This window comes from Poecilia mexicana, unplaced genomic scaffold (genome assembly GCF_051168715.1).
Source record: "Poecilia mexicana isolate PSO_F unplaced genomic scaffold, ASM5116871v1 scaffold_10, whole genome shotgun sequence".
Classification (NCBI taxonomy): Eukaryota; Metazoa; Chordata; class Actinopteri; order Cyprinodontiformes; family Poeciliidae; genus Poecilia; species Poecilia mexicana.
Window position 1 is genome coordinate 19479074 of NW_028263379.1, and position 25481 is coordinate 19504554.

General features: G+C 37.9%; 1 protein-coding gene across 2 annotated transcripts in view; it reads left to right on the plus strand.

Annotated features, from left to right (window-relative positions):
• diaph1 (diaphanous related formin 1) overlaps nucleotides 1–25481 on the plus strand; it is a 64620-nt gene that overhangs the window by 14068 nt on the left and 25071 nt on the right. The window contains exons 2-15 of one of the 2 annotated variants that reach the window (XM_088009550.1): nucleotides 6745–6771; nucleotides 8293–8454; nucleotides 8965–9066; nucleotides 11045–11178; nucleotides 11803–11886; nucleotides 11975–12047; nucleotides 12658–12797; nucleotides 13030–13135; nucleotides 13329–13439; nucleotides 13643–13760; nucleotides 14927–15044; nucleotides 19045–19160; nucleotides 21521–21585; nucleotides 23659–23838. In XM_088009550.1, coding sequence (XP_087865676.1) covers nucleotides 6745–6771; nucleotides 8293–8454; nucleotides 8965–9066; nucleotides 11045–11178; nucleotides 11803–11886; nucleotides 11975–12047; nucleotides 12658–12797; nucleotides 13030–13135; nucleotides 13329–13439; nucleotides 13643–13760; nucleotides 14927–15044; nucleotides 19045–19160; nucleotides 21521–21585; nucleotides 23659–23838 — 1536 coding nt within the window. The remainder of the gene's footprint in view (nucleotides 1–6744; nucleotides 6772–8292; nucleotides 8455–8964; nucleotides 9067–11044; nucleotides 11179–11802; nucleotides 11887–11974; nucleotides 12048–12657; nucleotides 12798–13029; nucleotides 13136–13328; nucleotides 13440–13642; nucleotides 13761–14926; nucleotides 15045–19044; nucleotides 19161–21520; nucleotides 21586–23658; nucleotides 23839–25481) is intronic. The other variant, XM_088009551.1, reaches the window with a different exon arrangement.

The following is a 25481-nucleotide window of genomic DNA, read 5'->3' on the forward strand; positions in this document are numbered from 1 at the left end:
CTTTAAGAACTTCACAATTCAATTCACTCACAATTCAGAAGGCTGCGATGGGTTTATAAATCGATTATTAATATAACATGAATTTAATTTAATCCTTCTCATCTTCTGTTGGGGGTAAAGTGTTGACATCAGTAATTTTATAGTTTTGTTGTTTACGGTGGTAGGAATAATCAGCCGTTTCATTTACTACTATTTACTACTTTGGGTTTGGCAGCACTATTTTATAAAATGTTGCATGGCCATAATATTGGTAAATATTGCGATGACAATATTAGTTATAATATATGCCTGTTTTCTTCTTTCATTACTTCATGTGTGCTTCTAACACTGGCCAAAATGCAACAGGTCACAATGTCATCTGTGTCTGGTATGAGCATCTGCTGTCATGAGACTCTGTCCAGTTGGACTAATTTAACTTAGGCATGTAAAATACAGATCCATAAAACTTGGAACAAATTAGCCAACACTTATTTGCTCTCCAGTCAGGCCTTTGCAAAATCAAAACTGCTTTCACTCATTTTCTCATACTATAATTTTCTGCTTCTAAGTTTCACCACCCAATGTCCTCAAAATTAAGTCATAAGTTTAAAATAATCAAGTTTTGATGTTCAATTCTTGATCCTTCATATCTGCATCTGCAATGTATTGACTCCTCCACACCTAATGCTACACAATGCCCAAATAAGAAAGAAAAAAAAACGGTTACTTAGCCTATCTGGAATATTTCTCCTATAAAATTATCAGCCAAAAAAAATGCACACCCAACAATTTCCTTTTCAAATGCAGTCATTGGAATAGGAAAAAAAAAAAAAACGACACAGTTTTGGTTTAAGACTTTTTATGATTAATTTTTGAGCCAGGGACTTTTCTGTAATGCTTCATTTCTCAGGAACATAGCCATTTTTTCCTCCAGTGCTGCTTTTTGCTGTAGCTTTGGATTAAGCAATGGTAATGGCACCATTAAGAGAGACTAACAAGGGATTTATGAAGCTACACAGGGGAACCCATTTTATGTGCTTGGTAAGAAAGACCAGTAAAAACATTTAACAGAAATGAAGGGTGCTTTGTTTTTTACCATCTTTGATTTGTCTTTCAGAAGTCAATATCTGACGGTGGCATGTCTTAGAGTTTTTAAGTGTGCCGTTTGTCCTCTTCTTTGAGACAAGAAGAGTAGAAATCCGTCACCCTAGAAAGAGAATCAATAAATATCAGTTCAATCCTCTTCTGTTGGGGCTAGAACCATCAGGTTGTATCAGGTTTGACTGTAGAACCCGCTAAAAACATCTTTGTTTGTTCACAGGGCCAGAAAAACAACAAAGAGCCACATATTTGCATCATTTTAAATACCTATTACAGGTTTGGTTCTGTCTTTAAAACCTCAGCTGTGAGCATTTGGCATTCTGTAGCCACAGTGCAGGGAGCTGCTGTCACCTCATCAGTTATCAGCAATGTTTTTTGCTAAAAGTAGGATAAAAGGAAACTGAGAAACTGCAGTGTTATTGTTGGCTAGTGCAATGAGAACATCCATTGTGATCAACCTTCATTTTCCCCACTCTTCTTTCTTTTCCACCCTATAATTGTTCTGACCGCTGCCCCTTAAGTTCACTAAGATCTACCTTGGATCTGGACATAAAGGACACTGAAAAATCCTCCTGCTGGAGGAGGGTTTGGAATATATTATTGACTGACAGAGTTTAAAAGCATAGCTCATGAAATGTTATAGCCTACCAAACATTGCATCCAAACAGAGCAGCCCTTTGTGTGTGCTATATTGCACACATAAAACTGGATGTATTGTACAGCTCTAAGTCAGGTAAATATGTGCTGAAGGAAACACATTGCAGATGTTTTTTTAAATGCAGGGATCATAAATGTGAGCTTGTGACAACAAAACAATTGGCAGCATTCAGGAAAGAAGTTGCATTTTAGGCCTTGTGTTGTTTTGGGCATCAATTTGCAAATTGTAGCAAATTTATATTTGGACTTCAGTTTTTATTTTAAATAACCATTTTTTTAACCCAACACTATTTTACTAATATTAAAATAAGGTTGATCAGAATGATCTCAGCCAAATCCTCTGGTTATTTCTAGAATAGCAGGATTCTGATTCCAGTTTCTTGGCTGATAGTTGGTGTTGGGTGCTGGAGAAATCTCTAGTGGCTAATTGAGTGCACAGATTTATCGACCAGCGGATTTATTGGTACTGATTTTCTTAATTTTCTGAGATCAGCGATTGGCTGACACAAGGCGATCTTATCCCCTGATCTTATCTACATCGGCAAATGTCTAAAAGTCGATCACTGTCCTCTTCTGTTCTCCCATCAGAGAGATTTGACTGACAGACCAACACACCAGGCTCCACATTTTCAGTTAACAATAGTCACTTCACTGTTGCCAACTCAGCAACTTCCTTGCTACATTTAGCAACATTCCAGACAAAAAAAAAATTATATTGGCCAAAATCAAAGTTGGCAGAACAGACTTTTTACAGGTTGTTAATCGGCGATTGGCCTGAAAACTGCAGTCAGTGCACCTCTAGTCATCGGGCAAGAGGCGGGGAGTACCCTTTACATGTCGAAGCCCCTGAGACACACAGGACAAAACGGCATGTTTGCTCCTATGGGCAACTCATTAACATAAGTCATGCTTTTGGACTTTGGCGTTAAGCTGGAAACCCCAGACTGGTATTGCAAAACCTTTTTCTGAAAACTTTTAACCTTCCATCTGCAATGATAAGTTGTTTAATTGTTTAGTGCTTATTGTTTTGTTTTCCACACTTGTGATTTTCCAGAACTAATGAAAGTTCATCTTGGCAATGGCTGCCTATTAGTTGCACTTCTTCTGGTCAGTATATCTAAAAAATAAAAATAAAAAACTCTCCACAGTTAAAACAAACTAACAGTTGGTGTTTCTTGGGATTGATGTGTGTAGAATAAAGCTTACGGGAGAGTTGATTGTTTTTTTTGTTTGTTTTTACATTTAAAACTCATAACTTTCTAGAAGGTGGTTTGGAAGCAGTTGCTTTTTGTTTTGCTTTGTTTTTTTGTTGTTGCCAAAATTTCAAGCAATATGCCTGGGTGAATGGGCAGTCATGCAGCAAAAATGCCCTACTTGTTATTGCATTCAGACATAATGTCTCTCACACAGTGAGTCTACTGAAAAGCACTGGATCTGCGCTCTGTAAGGCATTTAGGGACAATACCAGAATGTAGCTGGGAAAGGTTGGGATTTTAAAGGATTGCTGCTCAACACACCAGTGTAATCTTGGCCTCATAAGGGTAGCACATTTACTCTGTTTTGGTACCATTTTTTTTCTTTAGTGGTTTAGTTATAAAGTTTTTTTTTATGTATTAGTTTGCACTTTGCGTGGGTTTTGTAGAGATGATAAACCGTTTTTCTTTACGGATTGTATAGTAAGTTATGTTGGCAATGCTTTCAGTTTGTTAAATGCATCAGAATTTGACATTTCCTGCTTTGGTATGATGTGTATGAGGCTGTAGCTGTGTCTGGGTGTGCCTGTCACAATACTACTTCCCTACGCACACCAAGTATGCAACCATGACAATCCAGTTTGAACAATTGCATAGCAAACATCGTACACTCCTGACCCCCAATTTTACTTCATGTTTTAAGTACTTTTTATTGTTACACAAAGTAGAAATGATTTAGTCTATTCATGTATTTAATTTGCAGAAAAAAATGCATCAATTAACATTATTAAAAAAATATTTTGCCACTTTTTGTGTTTGCAATGGTGAACACTGTTAGCGAGGTGACTGCTGTCATTGCCCAGTTTTCTTTAGGACAAAGACTATTATCTCTTCCAGAACTAGCCAGTCTGCTTTGGAGGAAGCAGTGGGAAGAACACCAGTGGAAAGAGGGAGAGTGACAGCCCTGTCTAAGAAGGGAGTGATAAAACTACAGAGAGGAAGCCATTCTGTGCCACTATCAGTTGGTGAAAGCAGCAATACTGCTGCAGTGAGAGGATGGTGGCATTATTCCACACTATATGCAGGAAATGATATGTGAGATATAATGTGGCCAATAACTTTAAGTTGCATTTGTTTTCAATGTTTGTAATTGTACAGTTTGTCCACTTTGTTTCTAATGTAATGTTTGTGTGAGACTAGGAAGCTCACATGGAGCTCATGCAAAACCAGCTATCTTTGTTTTGCGTGTTTTAACTTTGCTTACAAGTTGAAATTACTCCTTCAGAACAATCATGGTAGTATATCTCTTGGTCTGTTTTATACAAGCAGAATTTATTTGGCATATATAGTGCAGGTGAGCAGTTATCCTGCGAGTGAATCTCACTTTTGCACTTGTACAACATCAATAGGGCATGTGAAATATTGTTTTAATGCCTTATTTGGTCAGTAAACAATAGTTTTTGGGAGCCAAGTTAAAAAAAATTACAAATCAGATATATTATCAGGGTTTTTTTTTCTTTTCTTTTCTTTTTTTGAAATTAAGCATTTAATTATAGATATTAAGCAATTCATAGCTGCTTTAAGGCTTCTTTTCTAGTAAGCTATGTTACCAGATTTTACGTCGAGAGCTATCTTGTCTCAAACATGAGTTCATTTCTGCATAAATTAAGTTGTGGTTTAAAAAGCAGAACTTCATAGTTTATTTTTCTAAGTGGTTTTGAGTCTTGCTCTTAGCCTGAACACGCTCTGTCCAAGATAAGAACAGAGTGCGTTCAGAAAGTGCATTTCCGTTGTGTGGGCACAATGCTACCACAGCTCTGGTTTTCACCTGTATGGGATTTTTCTCACATTCTGCACACGTTTATGATGTGGGTTTATCTAACGACAGCTGCTGGAGGAGAAACGTCTTTCTTTTGAGGCCTTTACCTATAAACAGAATGTTCCCACTTTCTCTTTTCGATTTCCTGCTTATGTAGGACTTACATTAATCTCCTTGGAACTTACAAGTACTTGGTACTAAATATGAAGATGACTAATACTTAATGTTAACCAGCCTGAATCCAAAATTTGAAGTTGTTAAACCCCCATGCAGACCTAAAACATGTCTTCACATGAATAATATAATCTGTGTTGAGATTTTTATATTTAATATGGTCTTACCCTCAGACTTCCTCATGTGTAAATAGGTTGAGTTTATATTGTGGTTTTATACCAGAGCCTCAGTAAACACTCAAGCAAGCACCGTACAGTGTTAAACAGATTGGTAGGGAAATAGCCAGTCAGTGCCTTGCCCTACGGCACATCAACAAGTGGCAAGCGAGGAAGCTGAAATCGAAACCAAAACTTTGATTGGGCTCTTCCTGCTGAGCCACAGTTAGACAGGTGCATGCTCACACTAACACACACACACACACACACACACACACACACACACACACACACACACACACACACACACACACACACACACACACACACACACACACACACATTTGTCTGACATGTCTTGAATTATTACTCTACAATTGGCTGGTGAACATATTTTAATTTGAAACATATTGTTAAATTCTGCATACTTTTATTATTAATTAACTTGATGACCATTTTTCCATTCTTTTATATAAATACACTTCATGTTTGTGTGAAATTCTTATAAATGTTAAAGGCAATGGATCCGTCTGCTCTCTCTTCACCACTGCCTCAGCTTTAACAGTCGGGCATGTTATAGTTTGCAGAGGTTTCTTTTAATATAAAACAGAATAAGTTGTGTAAGTCGCTGAAATTATGTGCAATACCTGCCGTCTGGCTGAAATTATTCTGTGTGGATCCAAGCACCACTTTCATTTGAGAAGAAATGTATTGAATTATGGAGTTTTAAGTGCTTTTTTTTAACTTATCAGTTATTCAACTTTTTATTTTCTTGAATACAAATGAAAAAGCCTGCAGAAACACATATTATAGCAGGATTTTTTTTGGTTCCAACTTTCATAAAACCTCACGTCTTACATGACTGATGTCAGACAATGAAACAAAATTAAGCTAAAAAATTTAAAAACCTTGAAACATTTGAACGTAAAGTAAAAGTAATATCTTGCTGTTAGGTTCTCATTGGTTGTAAGAATATTAAATAATACTTTCTCCTGGTCGATTATTTCAGTCTGGCATATTTGTTGGAGCATTTTCTAATCTGCCTTGATATTGAAAGTATTTGCAGTACCTTCAAAATCCAAAAGTTGGAAATTGCCTACTTTTTATTTATTTATTTTTCAAATATGCCTCACTTTTCAAAATTTATTTTTCATTCTTTGTGTGTTCTTGTACATTTTCCTTTGTGGTGCTATAATTCCTTTTATAATTTAATTGGAGAAGGTTAAATGGATGTGTGTAATTCATTCTTTCATTGCTTTGATCTTCCATCAGAAACATTATTTGGTACATACTGACATCTAGTGGCTGACATGTGCCATCTTGTTTTTGAATTTATGTCAGTCAAATTTTTCCTTCTTTGCCTTTTGTTAATCACGACTGTATTTGGTACCTTAACATAGAATGTGTTTGTCCTAATATAGAACATAATTATCCTCAGTTAATAATTGGATAAAGTTTCCTTAGCAATTTCTTAGATTTCTCCCTGAATTGCTTATGAACTCTACATAATTTCCTGGAGCTGTTGCCTGCCATAATTTCTGTCTAATGGATTCTTTATTTTTTTCCCCTCTCCTCCTCCTTGTCGCCTCTTTTCTGTCATCTTGGCTGATATTTCCTACCCTCTCTTTCCATTTCCCCCCTTTGTAATCTTTTATACAATCTGCAGAATCTCAAACGGCTGATTCCCGATGAGGTAGGTCTGCTACTGTGTGTTACAATCACCTATGCTCCACTCACCAACTGCTGTCTGTCAGAAACCCACTTAAAGTAATCGGCACTGAATGTGTGTTTTGTCTTGCGTTGAACATGAGCTTAATGTGCATAATTTAGAGAAATTCATTGAAAGCGTAAATGCTTGGCACAAAGATTAGTGAATTATTTTATCACATCTTTGTGCTCAGGCCCTTGTGCATTACTGAGCTCATGTTCTTTTGTGTGTTTTCAGTTATTTTAATACACAGTGTATGTCTTGGCAATATTCACAATGTTAACACAAAGACGTAAACCCTAAGGCAGGGGTCACCAACTCCAGTCCTCAATGGCTACCATCCTGCAACTTTTAGATTCACCTCTGCTCCAAAATGTCTGAATTCCCTCACCAGCATTCATTCCTCTCTGCAATAGGCTGGAAACGAGCAGTTTATTTGATCCAGGTGTGTTTGAGCAGAGACGCATCTAAAAGTTACAGGATGGTAGCCCTCGAGGACTGGAGTTGGTGACCCCTGCCCTAAGGGTTTAGACATCTCCCCTGTGTTTTACTTTGTGTGGACATTGTTTTGTGCCAAAATGTCTGTCACAAAACAATGACTCCATTTTGCTAAAAGTGTTCCTTTTGAAGATTTTAGCCCTTTTCAGACTTTAAATTTGGAGTGTTTCTAGTTTTAATATTTCTCAGTTTAATTCATGCTTAAAAAATAAATTGGCTCAGTTAGATGTATGCAGCACCTAAAGGTTAGAACTCCTGCCACCATCTTTTGGAAAGAAGGTGCCATTGGCTCAGGAGGTACAGATTCGACTTGGCGTTGCCTATTCTAATCCCCACTCTGTCTGTGCCAGTCGTCTTCATTGGCAAGAGACTTCAGCCACTTTGCCTGCTGGTGTTTGTCAGAAGATGACATCTGAATGGCAGCCTCGGTTCTGTCAGTCTGCCTCAGGGCTGCTGTGGCTGCAGTGCAGTTTACCACCATCACTGCGTTATGAGTGGGGGACTGATTGTAGGATAAAGTGCTTTGGAGCCCTGGGCTTATAAAAAGCAGACCGATGTCTAAAATGTGCTGCAATGTATTCATCTAGGAAATTGACATGAATAAGTGTTCCTAATACACAAACGATTCATAAAATGTCCCTCTTCTGGTTAGATGTAGTTCAATGAACAGGTGTGTGAGGTTGGAAGATTGAGGTGTGATATCACATTTGCGGATGAAGACGCACCTTTTTATTTTGGTGATTTCTACATTCCTTTCAAACATCTAGCTTGCATAGTGTATCTAACCATAAATAATGTTAATTTAGCTGCTTTCAAATTTCCTGCAAAGAGTTTAAAGTCTGAAAATAGCTAATGTAATATCTGCAAACTAAAACAACTTCATGGCATTGAAAACCTGATGACATTGTCAATGTTTTTTAAAGGAGAGTGGGGCTTGCATGTTTTGCTATGCCCTCTCTTTGATGTGTCCGTTTCCTCTAACCAATCTTATCTTGTTCACCCTCCCAGTTGGAGCGTCTCACCAGTATGAGAACAAAAAAGGACAAGGAAAAGCCTCTCCCTCCAAATCAGCGGCACTCTTCAGCTGCCAGCTATGAGCTCTCACCTCAAAGCGCTATGCTCCATGAACAAACTGATGAAGATATCCTGGCGCTCTTCGAAAAGATGCTGGTGAGGGGGAAAAAAAAAAAAAAAGAGGTTTCTGTGGAAAATTTACCCACTAAGAAGTCAAATAAAATTCATTATCTTGAATGTGCAGCTCAGTAAACTAGTAATCTGCAGAACTACTGAATCCCTCACTGTTTAAAGAACCTTCATGTGGGATTACCTTAATACCTTCAAAACAATTTCGACAACAGTTTTACACAGTTGAGTTTTTTTCTGAAAACAGATGTAAAGTCATTATGCGCTCCTATTTTCATATAATCAAAGCCTACAACAGACTTCAGCACAAACATGCATGTTTTCATGTTTAATAAAGACAAACTGTGATGTCAAAAGCTAGGACCTCAAAATACAGTAAGCTATACAAAAGTGTAACATTACACCTATTTTGTGTATTTTTTTCTTTCAATCTTTTTTTTTTCTTTGAGGATAAATAAATTAAATTCTCAAAGTGGTTTGCCCTTCACATCATTTCTTTTTTTTTCAATTCCTTTGCTCTTCCTATTTCTCCTAAAGGTGGACATGAACCTGAATGAGGAAAAGCAGCGACCACTGAGGGAAAAACACATATCGATTAAACGAGAGATGGTCTCCCAATACCTCCACACCTCTAAAGCTGTAAGTACCCACGTTGAATGCCTAGTGGATGATGCCAAAATCACTGTGCAGATAAAACATTGAAACGCATGAATAGAAACTATTGAGCTAGAAATTTATTTATGTTTCAAAAGGTGTGGAGAAGACGGCAGCATCAAAAAATTATATTAAAAAAATTATTTCAGTTCACATTTTTTCATATTATAATTTTTACTCTGCAGGGGGTTTAGCTTAAAAAAAATGGTCGTCCTTCTCTTACCCATTTTGATCTGGGTGGGTAAGATGCATGATCTTGTTGCCATTTTGTTTATATTCCATTTTGATTCAACAAAATATTTACACTTTGCAGCTACAGCTTAAGAAAAAAAAAATCCTCTGCACTTGGACTTTTACTACTTTAAATGGCAATTAATTTAGCTTGGAATTAGGCCTGGCGCGATAAACGATAAATCAATTAATCGCACGATACATTAAACCTATCGACCTCATTTTAATTATCAGCTTTATCGTCTCTTCCTGCCTGTTTTTTTTCTATTGATGACACTGAATGAAAAAAGGCTCATAAAGCTCTTCACTGACCCTCCCTTCCTCATTTCCTTAGTGTAATGTCCAGCACACACGACACGAGTTGTCAGCCCATTTTCAAAACCTGAGACCACACATTAGCCGACAGAAATCCTAGGCATAACTGTTCGATTGGGTTCGAACCGTTATGCCTAGTATTCCGACTTCTAGGCAGAATACTAGGCATGTGGTGTCCAGCCACATGGGGCCAAGATAATGGCTACAAGTCCAGTTATTTTAAAATCAGGCATTAATTAATGCTTTACTAGAATCTACCTGTGATGCATGTGGCTAGAGTCAGCGTAAAGTCATGACTGAATGAAAATCATTATAACCTATTTATGTCACGTTAAAGAACAGCTGAAAACGTAACGGGTTTATCAACTGCGGTAGCAATTTGGCTCCAACTCCTCCCCTTGTCATTTCTATATTCTTTGCACGAAATCTTGAATAAACATTAATGCTGTTTCCACATATCATCTCCAAAGTCTGCTGGACTTCGGGTTACTGTCAGCTGTTTGGGATTCCCCTTGTAATTTCCCCTCAGAAAGCATGGAGGAGAATCCGCGCTTTCTGATTGGCTACCTGTCACATTCAGGTCAAGCTCCCACTCGGGGAAAACTCCTGATTTAGATCAGAACGGCCACGACAATCTACCGTAACCCACCACATACTGCAGGATGATCGGTTACGAAATCACCAGCGACAATCTTATATCGCCGTATTATATAAGGGGATTGTCGTAAGGGGAAAATAGGGGCAAAAAAATTGTGTAGTGTGAACTAAGGTAGTCTGATGTGCCCATCTTCTCTATTTAAATCTAGTGATTACTGAAGGGCAATATAGTATACAGACTTCATAATCTGCATTCTTTTGGTTGAATGCAATATTTATTTCCACTTCGGCTTTATGTTGTATGGCTTTTATTCAAGTACGTTTTTTGTTAATGGAGACTGAGAATCCATTTCATTTTTGTTTTTGGTTATCAGTTCCAGTGTTATGTGTTCTTTTCAAAAAAGTGTATCTATCTATGGCAGGAAATTGCATGCATTATTACATCATTTCCATTAAATCAGTGTCAAAAGGTCTTGAAACAATATTATCGTTTATCGCAATCATTTTTTAGACAATCGCTCAGCAAAATTTGTTATCGTGACAGGCCTACTTGGAATGCTTTTCAAAGCTGAGACGTTTTTGTTTATACAAAATCAAAGGAAAACTGTTGACACTTCTGGGATTTCATTGTGATTAAATCACTCTATATAAATAAATTTGGACTTAGATCCTGGTGGGGAAAATTCAAATGTCAAAGCAGCACAAACCAGTAAAGTGCAGACAAAAGAGTAAAATAGCATAAATAAGAATAGGATTAACTCTAACTAATACGTTTTAAATTACAAATACTTTAAAATGTATGATTTGATGTGTTTTTCAGGGACAAGACCAAAGGGAGAGGTCCAAGTCAGCAGTAATGTACATCCAGGAGATAAAGATGGAGTACAGAGATCCACAGCAGCTGCTTACCTGCCTGGAGTCCTTGAGAGTCTCGCTCAATAACAACCCTGTCAGGTAAAGAATACAAGATGAAAGGAATTTGCCCCTTTTTCCCTTCAAACTAGAGGCTTCATTAAGTTACATTTCAAATAAGTTAACCTATACTACATGTGTTGGGAATCTCATCTTTATCTTATGTGATAAAATAACCTGAAGTGGTAAACATTTTATGGTGTCAAACACTCTTTCAATGCAGTGATGGCCTGAAGTCCTTTGTAGGTTTTCTTGGACACTTTTTTTTCTTTTCTGGTCATGTCCTTTTTGTTTTGCTGCAGCTGATGCTAGTTTGAGGGGTTTTATGTTCTGTTCGTTTTCCCCACTGGAAAAAATGAGGCTCAGTCAGGCTGAGATTAGATTGTTGACTTATCTATGCAACTTCTTTTGTTTTGTTTTGGTGAGATTGTTATGATTGTCCTGTGTTGTAAGTCAAAGATCTATTGCTTTCTGGTACCTTTGAATCAATCCAGCTCATTAGTCTTGATTGTGTGTTAAACGTTTTTTTTTTTTTTTTTGGATAAGGTTTTTATTTGTACATCGAGTTTCAGAAATGACTTCAAATATATCTGAAAACTTCAAATGGTATATACTGAAAAAGAAAATAAAAACAATTCTATCTTTTATTCATCTTTTCACTTTAAGTTGGGTGCAGAATTTTGGAGATGAAGGCCTCATGCTGCTTTTGTCGCTACTGAAACGACTTCAAGACGAGAAGGACGAAAACTCGTAAGTCACAGAAATCAGTTGAGCAAAGTGTGCTTTTTATGGAATCGACTGGATTTTGTAATACATTTCTGTCTATATTCTGTTTTAGCCAAGCTAGAAATATGGGATACAAATGTCAACATGAGATCATTCGCTGTCTGAAGGCCTTCATGAATAACATGGTAAGAAAACTGAAATTCATTGGTAGATTAGAGGGTTTTTTTTTCTTTAAACCAGAGGATATTTGCTTTATTTGACATGAGTACTTGTTTTTCTTTTCGTTTTTTTTTTTTTTAAATGTATGTAGTATATGATTCATACCACTAGAGGGCAACGTGACCACTATTTCAGGTGTCACTGATTATTGTTTTGATTTTCAAAGTAAATCTTAATTCTAATGACCTGAATCTGAAAAGAAGCAGAACATTTAAGATTGTTGTAAAATAAACGTATGCACTCTAAATATATTGAAGTATATTTAAGGGGCTGGCATTATTGTGCAGCCCTTTTTAAGTTCTACTATATACTCAAGATAAAGTAGTATTTCTAATAATGTATGTTTTCAAATGAGACATGCTCTTTTTAGTGTAGTTAATTTCCTGTATAACTTATATTGCCTAATGAAATTAGCTTTTGATTATTAGAAACTTTGGAGTGTTCCTTTTTTTTTCTTTTTATAAGAATGTTTTTATTCCTCTGTATCAAAGTAAATATTGCTTGATGAGTGTTGTAGGCTGAAAATCCCATACATCCATTCTGAAATATGTCTTTTGCTCTTTATCTTTCTATTAGTATGGTATAAAATCCATGTTGGGGACGGAGGATGGGATTCGTCTCCTGGTCAGAGCCTTGAACTACAAGGTGCCCAACATGATGGTGGATGCTGCCAAGCTACTTTCTGCCATCTGTATTTTGGATCATCCTGACAACCTGTGAGGATAAATAAATTAAGTGCTAACATGTTGTGACTGAGTCGAGCTTAGTGAAGTGATAGTTATAATTTTAGGCCTGATTTAAATGTTCCTTCTACTATAATTTGTAGACTAGTGTGACAGTCATTAAATCATGCAACGACACAGTTTTTTTTGGGAGGCGGGGGGGGGGGGGTTTATGTGTGTATTATTAGTTATTGGATAATGGAAATAAATCTTTCTCTTTTCCAAGTCATGACCGTGTTTTGGAGGCCATTACAGAGGAAGCTGAAAAACAGGATGCTGAGAGATTTCAGCCTCTTATAGATGGGATGCAGAGTAACCAAATTGCTCTTAAGGTATGCAGTCCGTTTTACATCTGGACCAGACCAAGAACTAAGAAAGATATTTATTTAATCTGTTATACTTCTGTTTGATTAAAGGTGGCATTGTTCATTAACAGTACTTGATATAGTCTGTCATGTAAAAGGCAAATGTTTTTACATTAAACAGTTTTCTTAATGTAAAGCTAACTTGAAGTGTCTTTTGCAGAGTGGATGTATGCAGCTGATCAACGCCCTAATCAGCCGGGCAGAGGAACTGGACTTTAGAATCCATATTCGTTCTGAACTCTTAAGACTGGGACTTAGACAACACCTGAGTGTAAGTCATTAGGAAATCTATCGGAGTGCATTATATACCTGCTCATATTGATGCTTTTGCTGTAGAGTCACTGATGGATTCTTCTGGTTAAAGAAAAAATCTCAGCTGTCTAAGCTGAAAGATGTTTCACTGCGACACACCTCCTGCCATTCTCCTCGGAGTGCTTTCATCTCTCTCCTTCCATCCCATCCTGATCCCTGCAGGAGATCCGGAGGATAGAAAATGAGGAGCTACAGGTGCAACTCAATGTGTTTGATGAGCAGGCCGAAGATGACTCGGACGACCTTAGAGGACGTCTTGAAGACATCCGCATAGAAATGGAATATCCTTTCAATAGGCCTTTGTTGAACACTCCACTCACATTACTTTACAAGATAAAGAAAATTTGAGTATTTTCCCCCTATATTATTATGATGCATTCTTTGAATTTTTCTGTTCACGCAACCCTTAAAGTGTGGTTAGCAAAATATATCTGTATTATGAACACTTTTTGAAAGACATGCCCATAGTATGACTGACTGCATATTAGCTTATGCTTTTAAATTTGGATTCTTTGCTATTTTCCTTATTCCATTTCTGGTTGACAACAGTCAATATTTTTCATACACAACACAGTCCCCTTACTCCCTCTGTTGCTTTGTTTTTGTTTATTTCTGGCAAATTCAATTTTGTGAACATAATCGTATTAGCTGTGGTAAAGTCACAGTCAGCAAATAACCCAACCACTGGAGTTTTCTTAAAATAGCTCCAAATTATCTCCGTATTAGTCATACAGTCTAGCACCCCACAAGCACAATTATTTTTAAAACGTGCCTAATTTTAAATTCTCTTTCACAGCGCTAGGTAAATTAGTGCACTGCCTACAGTGCACAATAACAAATGCACTACACCAAATGGGAGTGTTGATGGTTGCTGTTACATAGTGCACAGTTATCTAAAATAGCCCAATAAAGAATACTGAGGTTTGAGAACCTGATTAGTTATTCTGACTGGATGACAATTTTTTTTATCACCATTATGTTTTTCCCCCTGTATTAAATAAATGGGACAGTTGTGAGATAAATTATTACAAAGGATTAAACTAAATGTATTTCACTGCTTTTGACTTGCAGTTGCTGGTTTTAAACACCAGGTGTCTCCCAGGTGTTACTGCAATCCTGTCTGCTTTGCACAAAGCAGCTCTGCTGGTCCCTAAACGCATTTCAAATCCATTAGAACAGCTTTTCAAATGACTTTTATAATAATGTATACATTTGCATATATACATACTATTATATAGTTACTTATCTGATGTAATTTTTTATTTTAGTATTACTGTTTGTCTCTGATCATCCAACCTCGGTATTGTTCAGTTTGCAGCAATTATTTGTTTTTACTGTACAAATCTTTCTATCAGATTGTTTATTAATGATATATTCTCGGTATACATTTTATGTATTTTTTAACATCCTCTGTCTGATGTATTGATTGAGCCTTAACTTGCTTCAATGATGTGAGGGAAGTGTTTGACATCTTATTCAACACAGTGAAGGATTCCAAGGCTGAAAGTCACTTCCTGTCCCTGATGCAACACCTGCTCCTGATCCGTAATGATTATTTGGCCAGGTATTCCACATTAATACACAAAACACACTGATACACATTTATTCTGTCAAAGGTAGCTGCTGCTTCCATATTCACGTGTTGCATTTGACACAATTTTTCATTTATTTACCTTTAATTTATAGTGACTCACTTTGTCATTTTTTGTGTCTTTGTATTTGGGACTGAATTGGAACAGTCAACTCTTTCTTTGCAGACATTTTGTCGCTGTAAACTGATGAAAAGAGAAAACCACCATTATGGAAAACATTGGATTTATTTTCTTATAAATGTCAATGACTTTTTATGTAATAAACAAGCACCTACTATTACATAATTTTGAAGATGAGGTAAATAAACAGCTAAAAAAAATTTATATTATGAATAAATATTTTACTCCAGGATTACCTTGTATTTAGCTCTGGATTCCCATCAACTTTTACTGGCTTATCCTGTTCCTGTTGAGGAAAAACAAAATGGCACCGTGATGGTTTATTACAGTTTTCCACAGTTCTTATTATCTTAAAGTGGGCTAAAAGGTATTTTATGTTCTCTCATTTTTCACAAAGGTAAGATTTGTGGAGTTCACACTAGTAGTTGTCTTGCAGAGAGTCCTGAGCTCTTCATGTTTGCAGCTCCTCCAGAGTAAATATGTGCCTCTTGGCCATTCCTATGACTGATGCTCTCCTTGCTCGGACCATCAGTCAGGTGGATGGCCAAGAAATCTTTTTGATCATCCAAGAGTCATCTTGCTCTGTGTTTTCAGAGGATTGAGCAGTGCTCTGAGAGATGGTCAAAGCTTTGGATATTGTTCTATCCTGGATTAAGCTTCTTCACACCTTCATCTGTGAAGTTCTGCTGTGTTTCTTAGTCTTTCTGAAGCTATTTGTTCAAACTACTGTATTTGTTCTGAGATGAAATCATCCACAGGTGTACTGACTGAGTGTTCAAGACAATCAGTTGGATTTTAGGGATATAAGCAGGTCCAGAACAGAATAATTATGCACACCACATCTCAGATTATTTGGTCAGTATATCCCCCCCCCCACTTCACAAGTATGTACCACTTTATGTTGATTTACTACTCAAAGGGAGTAACTAAGATTTTTCTGTTTTGATCTGACAATCGTTGATTAGAGCTGATCAAGGGAAAATCACCCATTTTTAATCTCTGGCCGATTAACTGCTCTATCTCTATAATTGGAGCAGAAAAGCTCTGTAGAGATAATGAGAATGCACAGTTCAAAAGCTTAAAAGATAATGACGGGTGTACGGTTTTAAAATAAATCAAGCATACCAGAAACTGTAGTCCTCTGCTTTTAATGTGAGCAATTTACAAATAAAAGAAAAATACAATCATAACACTACACTGAGCACCAATGAAACATGGCAATATTGTTGTCCCCTTATAACAAATACAATCTGCCTTGGACCATAATAATCAGGAGTCTCTAGTAAATCTTTCACATCACTAGTTTGTTTATCGGCAAAAATAAATGTAACAAAAACACCCATTGTTTCATGCATTAGATAATGAGAACAAAGTAAGAGCAAATGCAGCATTTGAGTTGTGGGTTAATGTTAACATGAAAGTAAAACTTGGAGAACATTATTGCCAATGCATTCAAATTTGATCAAAGGTAGCTTTTGCAGCAGATAACAGGCCTGTTAATTGGTAATTTGGTAAAATGTAGAACTTTTACTAAATGTTTCACAGCCAATGGAAAAAAAAATCATTTTTAACCAAAGATTATAAGAACCAAAGTGCTTCTTATGGCCCAAGAGCTGCAGGTTGCAGAGACCTGCTGTGGAGAAACAATGGAGCATTGTCAAAGGAAGATGTTGATGTTTGTACTCAACAGTACAAACATTAAAGCAACCTGGGTTTCCTTATCTCTCTCAGCACAGGACTGGCTGATCATATCTATGCCTTGCAAAAATTATGCTTTATTCATACACAAGGAACCCTGAGGAAGTGTTGCATTCAGGCACTGTATAATATATTGACAGGTTATTCAGAGGGTCAACATTTCTAAATTGAAATCATTTTTTTCCCAGAGAATTTGAGTTTTGGTTTGATTTTAAGCAGTAGACTATCAAAATAAACAAAAATAAGCATCAGTTTACATTTTTTAAAAGTGAATTAGTAAAATAAATTACTTTTTTGGTGAAATAATTTAAAACACCTGGAGCCTAGTCTGCGTCAGTGCCTTTAAATCAAATGATTAACTGTTTGATTAGCATATCGGCGCATAAAGCTTAGAAAAATAACTCATCATTTAGATAATAAACAGCATGTTTTTATAGACTATGTGAGGCTGTGGACAACAGAAATCATCCGATGATGGTGCAGGCATAGCCAAGATGGAAGTCATTTCAAAAATATTTATTCCTCTTATTTTGATTCTCCTCACATCTCCCTTATTTCAGCAGTTTTCTCCATTTGCTGTTTGTTTTATAGAGGGCCTTATCGAGACAGTGAAATTAATAAATGCAAAGAAGTCCAGTTTCATTTTAATGGAATTGAGCACCATCCACGCTTATCAGAAGAAATATGCTAATGTCTCGCCTGGTGTCCTCCAAAACCCCTTCGAGTGTGATTTAAGGGAAAGAAAGGGGAGAGAATGATTGAATGACAAAACCGTTGCAGAATCATATTAATATTTACTTAGCGTTGTGGATTTGTGTGTCCCTTATTAATTTAAAAAAATATTGGCAGCTGCATTCTTGGCATAAAAAATTATAAGTCTGCCTGCTTAAATGGATGTTTGCTCAGTGTCTTGACTGATGTAATAATGCAGACATACGATGGTCTATATGGTCTATTTTTATCTCTTTACCAAGCAAATTTCAGAAAAACATCTCATCAGCTGATGTGTTTTTTTTGTGTGTGTATGTGTAGCAAGTTTTTTTTTTTTTTTTCCCATCAAGCTGACGCACAATGGAGGTGGTCTGTAATGGACTCCAAAGAGATATTGAAAGTAAGAGGAGGAGAAAGGGCTTCACAGGGCACAAAGTACAGCTTTGTTAATACAGAGATGAAAGGAAAATGAAGGTGGAGACTGTGAGACAATAATGCAGAGAAAATAGAGAGCAGTGGTAAATTGCTACAAAGAGTACCTGCTGATTTGCTCCTTTCTTCAGTCATGGTTGGTTTCAGGCTCAAGTGGCGCAGAGGGGAGCGTGTAGTGGATAATTGTGCAATATATGCTTTATGTAGTTTTATGCACATGGTATATATTTGTAGTCTTTTAAAGGTTTAGTAGATGTACTTATAGAATTCAGTTTGTTCTGTACATGCTCTTTATGTAGTAAAATAGATAAACCCCTGGCCCACCACAATCTCCTACTTGTCATTTATAGTTGAAATGAATGTCCTCAAGATTATTAAGAATATCACATTTTTAGAATAAAGTTCTTTTTTTCTTACAACACTAGATGTCTCTCTCGCTCCACGAATAAATCTCAACTTTGGGGAGGGAAAAAAAAAAAAGAAAAAACACACCTAAAGAATAGTGAAGTAGTGAAATAAGCTTAAGACAAAAGCAAAGTGAGAGAGCAGAGTACAGAGACGGAATAAATAGTGTTGAGTTTTTGAATCTGGCAGTGTCTAATGGGGTCGAAGAATAAGGCACCTCTGAAATTGAGTGTCTGTGTAAAGCTGGTTTGATCAGACGTTTGACGCTGGACACAAACCAGCAAGCGCTCGCACGAGCAGTTGCACACAATCAATCTTTGTGACAAGAAACTCAAACTGCCCTGCTCGCACAGACATCCAATCTCAGTTTCAAAGACAGAGTAGCGGAGGATGTGTGCTCACACATTTTTTTTTTTTTTTACCCGAGCAGGGTAACATCATTTGTCTTGCGCAAAGTCAGAGGCTCTGTTATTGACGAGTTGAAAATCGGTGCCATTTGCTTTATTTTGCACGTCAGGTTTGGGGGGGAAAAAAAAGAAAGTGATGCTCCAAGAGAGTTTTGAAAATGTTTCTAATGATAAATTCATTTCTTCTTACTTCTAATAGGCCTCAGTACTACAAGCTGATAGATGAGTGCATTGCTCAGATTGTGCTTCACAAGAATGGGTCAGACCCTGACTTCAAGTGCCGCAAGCTCCATGTCGACATCGAAGGTTTGATAGGTGAGTTATTGGATCAGAACATGTCGGCCTTCAAGGATTTTTCATCCTTTTAAATGCCACCTTCAAGCTTTTCCACCTACTTCTGTACTTGAATGCACCTTCACTCTTTGAACACAGAATGCCAATAGATGAAAAGAAAAATCGGTACAAACTGTTGGTCATCTTTGACTTGCAGGAATGAAAAGAGTGAAATTTAATTCAGTCATAACAGGTTTGCATGTGAAGTCGAATATATCATTAGTAAAACCACAAGGTGGAGCCAGAGAGGGAAGTACAGATATAGTCAGAATGGTGCTACAGGTTTTAACAGCACAAATAAGTTGTATGAAACACATTTTTTATGAAACGAAAGATTAAAAACGGCCTCTTTCCTTCCGTGCAACTCCAAAATCAGCTTGCTGCTGGATGGTAGCTTGAATACTCTGCTGGGGAATGCATAAATAAAACAAGCCAGCAGTGCCCATCTTCATTTGTCTGCAGGGCACACCATCTCTTCCAGCTGCAGGCATGACACACACTTTTTTTTTTCTGGGAATCAAAGTATTAGGACTGATTTATGGTGTGTCAAAACCACTTTGTAGAACTCGCTACCTTGGATGTTTTTACCAGATCCAAATAGCTATTCTGAAAGATAAACGGAAAAGCGTTTCCAGCGATGAAGGTGATGCTTTATCATTAAAGTGGGGGCATTAAGTGTCTTCAGGGTGAAATGTATGCTGTCCCACACGGTTTACTGATTGAAAAGCTCCACAAATAGCTTAGCAACTGAAAAAAACACCCCAAACCCTTAAGGTTTCTACCAGTTTCTTATGACTGACAACATGGTCAGTCACAATATGAAATGGGAAGAAATGACTGTCAGCTCTTAGAAGAGACAGAAATGGTTGGACACAGACCTTAATCCGCCATCAGAAAGGTGTCGGGGGAAGGGATTAAAGTCGACTTTGTGATTGCCACTGATCCGTGAGATCCGTTTCATGTCACTCTCCATTGAGTACAAATACCAGATGTGGGTTTCTCCCCTGTAAAATAATCGTTCCTGGGAGAAGCCGTGAACACTTGTCTAAATACAGAATTTTATTTAATTTTTTTCTTCCGCTTGAGTGGCAGTTGTTAAAGATCACTGCCAGCAGATGGGGGAAAAACAAAGCAAAATGCAGGTGCAGGCCATGTCTCATGAGTTCAATGCTCTTTATGGCAGGTCTCCGTTGCTCACTGCAGGAGACTCTAATTGCGCTGCTTCTAAATGCGTCCTGACACACGCGCGGGCTGGCTGGCCTCTTTTAAGCCTGTCAGAGTTATTATTGGTGGAAAGCAGCCCAATTCTGCCCTGCATGCATTATTTAGTGTTTTTCTTTGAACTCTGAAATTCAGCACAGTTTTTTTCCCCCCCTCCACATTCTGTCTCCCTCTGTGCTCTCTATTCAAAGTTTGTCCCATTTAGCCTAGCCACCATAAGAGACTCGCCCCCTCTGCTAAATCCATTTCACATCCAATAACCACGTAAACTCGTACACAAATACACCCTGAAATTGCATGGGGGTCGGTATATTATACATTTCTTTTTAATCGGGGAAGGTCTTGATCTCCGGTTTTTCCATTCAGTTTATCTTATTATAGAAAATCATTCTTTCCCATTTCATCTATTCCGATAGTGTATTTCTTTTATCTCATCTCTTATCTTTATGGTTCACTTTCTACTTAAGCGTGCACAGATTTTTGTAATTTTCTGTGAGCTTCACACAGCTTTCCGTTTGTACTTATCTGCATCGCTTCCCCCCAGTGCGACCACCCCACACCCCGCTCCCCACCCTGGGGCACCATAAGCTGCCTTTGATCTGGTGACATAGTGGCATTTATCTTCATATTAATTAGCTCCATCACCAGCTCTGAGCCACCTGTTGACCCTGCAATTATGCAGTAAAGGCATCCTGTTGGCCGTTCAGTGTCCTTCTCACCCTGTCCTCTGCCAAGACGCATATCTGATAATACATTACTCCCAGGGCAGAGATTTATTTTGCATGAAGGGAAAACAAAGGTGTGTGTGCTGAAGGCTTAAAAGGTAATGATATGTAAAAGCAGCATGCGACACAAAGCATCCTATTGTAATGAGATGCCTCTGCAATCGCCTCATGGATCTTGACTGCGAGTGTTGTGATAAGGGGGAAAAAATAGGAAGACAGATGGCTTGTATCCTTCTGTGAATTTATGTGAGTGCACAAACCCCGTACCACACTGAAGGGTACAACGGCTCAGAGGCGCGATGTGTGCAAGTGTGTTGTCAAAACCCTTATCTTATCTGTGACCACTCTTCTGGTTTCTCTCCCCTCCCCTTTTGTTTCCTCTGTTTCTGTCCAAAGACAACATGGTGGACAAGACCAAAGTGGAAGTCAGTGAGGCCAAAGCGACAGATCTCGAGAAGAAGGTACACACAAATCTACTTAATAGCAAAATAAGCCTTGCAGACACGGACACAAACAAAAGCAAGAACAAACTCATCAACTGAGAGAGAATCACGCGACCTTTAACCTAAAAGATGGTAAATAAAAAAAAATAAATAAATACTGTGAAAGTGTTCTTCAGTCTGACTCAGACATGTTTGAATTATAATGACTATAGGTTGGCTATCGTCAGGCTGACATGAGATGACAAATTACAAAAAGCGAGAAAGAGAGGTTGACTGAAAATGAGCATCCACTCTCCTGAAAGCCGCCCGACAGACGAGCGCACGCACGTGCTCACCCAGACACACAGGGGGGGGGTAAATGCCTTGATTGTGGCTCGTTGCCAGCCTGATGTTTCTGTCCTAGTGACAGGATAATTGCAAAGAGGGAGCTAAAAACTAGTCTTCATTCATAATACGCAGTTACATGTGGGATCATATCAATCGACGAGACACATCCACACTAGCAGGCGCGCCGTGACGTCTAATTGTCATGGACCACACATCATATTGGTGGTTGAGCATGATGGGGTAATTGCGAGCAGTCCCTTTTGGCAGGAATTAGGGATAAGGCTGTCAGGCTGCTGACAGCCAGAGTAACGGATCCGCTTTCTGCAAATTAAACAGCTGTGTTTGTGCCTGTGTCTTCATGTAGTTGTCTTTTTTTCTTTTTTTTTTTTTTTAAACATCATCCTGTTTGTCAGGTGTCTGAGGGAAAATGACTTGAAAATTGTGTTAAAGTGAGAAAATTAAAAATGCTGTAAGAAGTTTCACTTATGAGGGGGAAGGCGTTGGAAAAAACACTGAGAAGGGCGCTCATTTAAAAACACTGAAGCCTCCTCACTTTATAATTGACTGCAATTTTCGGAGTAAATTATACAATAAAACAGAAAAGCACTAGACTGCAAGAAATGTTCTCACAGGCTCATCAGAAATGGTCTCAACAGGTTTGAAATATGTAAGAACAGCTGCCTCTTCTGCTTGAGAACACACTTGGCTCTTATTTGTAAAAAAACAAATGAAGAAAAATTAACACTTCTCATCCATTTTTTTGAATGAATTGTTTATAAATTTAGGTTAAGTTTAAACTTGTATAGTATTGTTTTTTATTTTTAATCAGCCTTTGTTTTGCAAAAGTACTTCAATTCCTCTGCTTTTCACATAACGAGTCGCAACAACAAACTTCGGTGTATTTTATTGGGATTTTTTGTGTTAGACCAACACCAAGTGAAACAAAGAGGTAAAATGGAAAGAAATGATGCATGTTTTTTTTTTAATTATGAATACAAATCTGAATCCTTTATTTTCAGCCCCCCCCCCTCTGAGTCAGTTTATAGAACCCCTTTGTACTACAATTAGTGCAGCATATGTTTGGAGGGGAAATACCTCCATCAGGTTTAGACTGAGATTTTTGCCCCTCCTTCTTTGCAAAATACCTCGGGTCTAAACACCAAGTCCGTTTTGTTCTGGACTTTGACTTAGACATTTATTGCCATGGTTTTAGCTAAACCATTAATTTTCCTGCTGGGAGGCGAGTTTCATTAAAAAAAAAAGCTTAAACTATTCAGTTTCCTCAACTTCCACCAATTTTGCTGATCTACAACAAAACTCCCTAGAAAATAGATTAAGGTTTGTTGTTGTTACCCAACAAAGGTAAAAAGCGGCAGGAGTACTTTTGGAAAAGATTTTTGTAGTATAGTTTGTAGTGGAATGCTTTTTTTTCTATCGGAGCCCAATGTTTTTAGAAACAAGCATAATTACAAACATTATTTAATTCATTAATTAATTGACCTTTTCTGAATCGTGTTTTCAAGTAGCAACCACATTATGATTAACACTTTGAACAGTCAGGATTCCTGTGCAGCGCAGGGACCTCTGTGACCTTTTCTGAGTGTCATTGTGAAATTCAGGAGAACCAACGGCTCGCTGCTTTCCAGCTAACACCTCATCACAATAAATACAAACACAACACTGAAAAGTTTAAGCTTTTCCCTCCTCTTTTTAAGTACACTAATTATTTGGTGTCTCTCCAACCATGACTAAAATACACATCAGCTGGAATCAGAGCTGACAGCGCGCCACGAGCTGCAGGTGGAGAAGAATAAACTGGAGAGTGATTATGACCAAAAGCTGCAGGACCTGAGCCAAGAAAAGGAACAGCTGGCCTGCACCAAACTGGAGCGAGAAAAGGAGAACCAGGGTCTGCAAGAACAGCTAAGCTCTTTGCAAAACCAGGTATACACAAACAGATAATCATGGTTGTATTTTCAATTGTCACTTTAATCACTGTTTTCGATTATATTGTGTGGATCATTAAGCTTCCGATGCATTTATGTTTGCAGTTCATATATTAAGCTGTACTTCTGTATTTTGTTAATCGTTCTAGTTATATAGTTGGATCAGCTACACCATGCTCTGGAAACATGGACAGAAAACTGCATGAAGGTGCAGAAAAAATGCAATCTTTCAATTCCCTACATTGAATCGCTGCCTAAAATTAGTGAATGCCCACTTTAAGACTGAAGCCCCTCGTGCTTCTTGAATTTAGGAAATGCCGCTGATGAATGGAAGAAAAATAAAAGGATATTGTGAGTGCGCCAAATTCTGCAGAGATTAGGGAACTTTATAAATAATAAAAAAGCGGGACATTCGGAGGGACTAAAAAGAGAAGGAAAAAAAAAAACAGGATGGAGTCGGGACAAACATATTTTCTAAGGCCAAGATACACATGCAGTTTGTGTGTATTTGTGAATTCACTCATGGGGAGGCAAAGATGAGGATTGTTTAGCTGTCAGTGTCCTGCTGCCACACCAGCTGGACTCTGCCTCGTAGTGACAAACAAACTCACAAACACATCAAGTGACCCAGAACCGTCTGCCTCTGAGCACGTGTGCTCGTTAACTTTATGAAGATGTTTTTTGTGTGTGTGCCTGTGTGTGTCCATCTGTCTGTCTGTCATTTGGACAGCCACCCAACTTCCAACATGAGCTTCATCCACAGAGGCTGATGCCAGCAGAGTCAACTTCTCATCAAACAAAGGCTCTAAACAAACACACACACACAGACAGTTGTCCAAAGCGTCACCAGCACCACGAGCCAGGCATCAAACAAGCTTCTCATACTAAGATGGCTCACGTTCTGTGTTTGAGGCGCTGCCGATGGAAGATTTCTTCACATGTAGAGATCTCTCGGTGTCCCCTCGTATGATGCTGTGCCCAGTTCTTCATCTGCTGCTGCACTAAGAAAGCCTGCCTCCGAGGCTCCCTGTGTCTGTTACTGTCTTCCTTTCAAAGTCCGAGGAAACAACACAGACAATTTGTTACACTGCTGCATGCAGACAGGGATCCACACACGTACATGCACGCACACACACAGTGTGTTCACTACAAATACAGGAGAACACATAGAGGAAATGAGCTTCTTGGTGCGTGCTAGCTCTAAATTGTGTGTGGTGTATCAATATTCCAAAAGCTAGTCTGCTTTTATTAGCTGACTGACTTTAATGACTTGGACAGTTTTCTCAAAATTTGGCACCAACTGATGTAAATACTGTAATCAGTACTTCAGTATGGAAATGAAAAATTCATTACACTCTCACTTCTCATTTAGAACTTTATCCTCGTCTTTCAAAACTTTTTTTCTTTGAATTCCTCTGTGGACTTAATTCCCTTCTGCTATCATTTTCTGTGTACTTTCCCCTGCATTCTCTTCTCGTTTCTTCCAAAACTAAATCTTTTTTAGGCCGTAATCACTAGCTCACTTCTTTAGTTATTTTCTTTCAGTTGGCTTCTGTTTTCCTTGGAAACACAATTTGGCAAGGGTGAAATTGAAAATGATGATTCAAGGGATTTCAGCACAAGCGTCGACCTCTTCCAGTT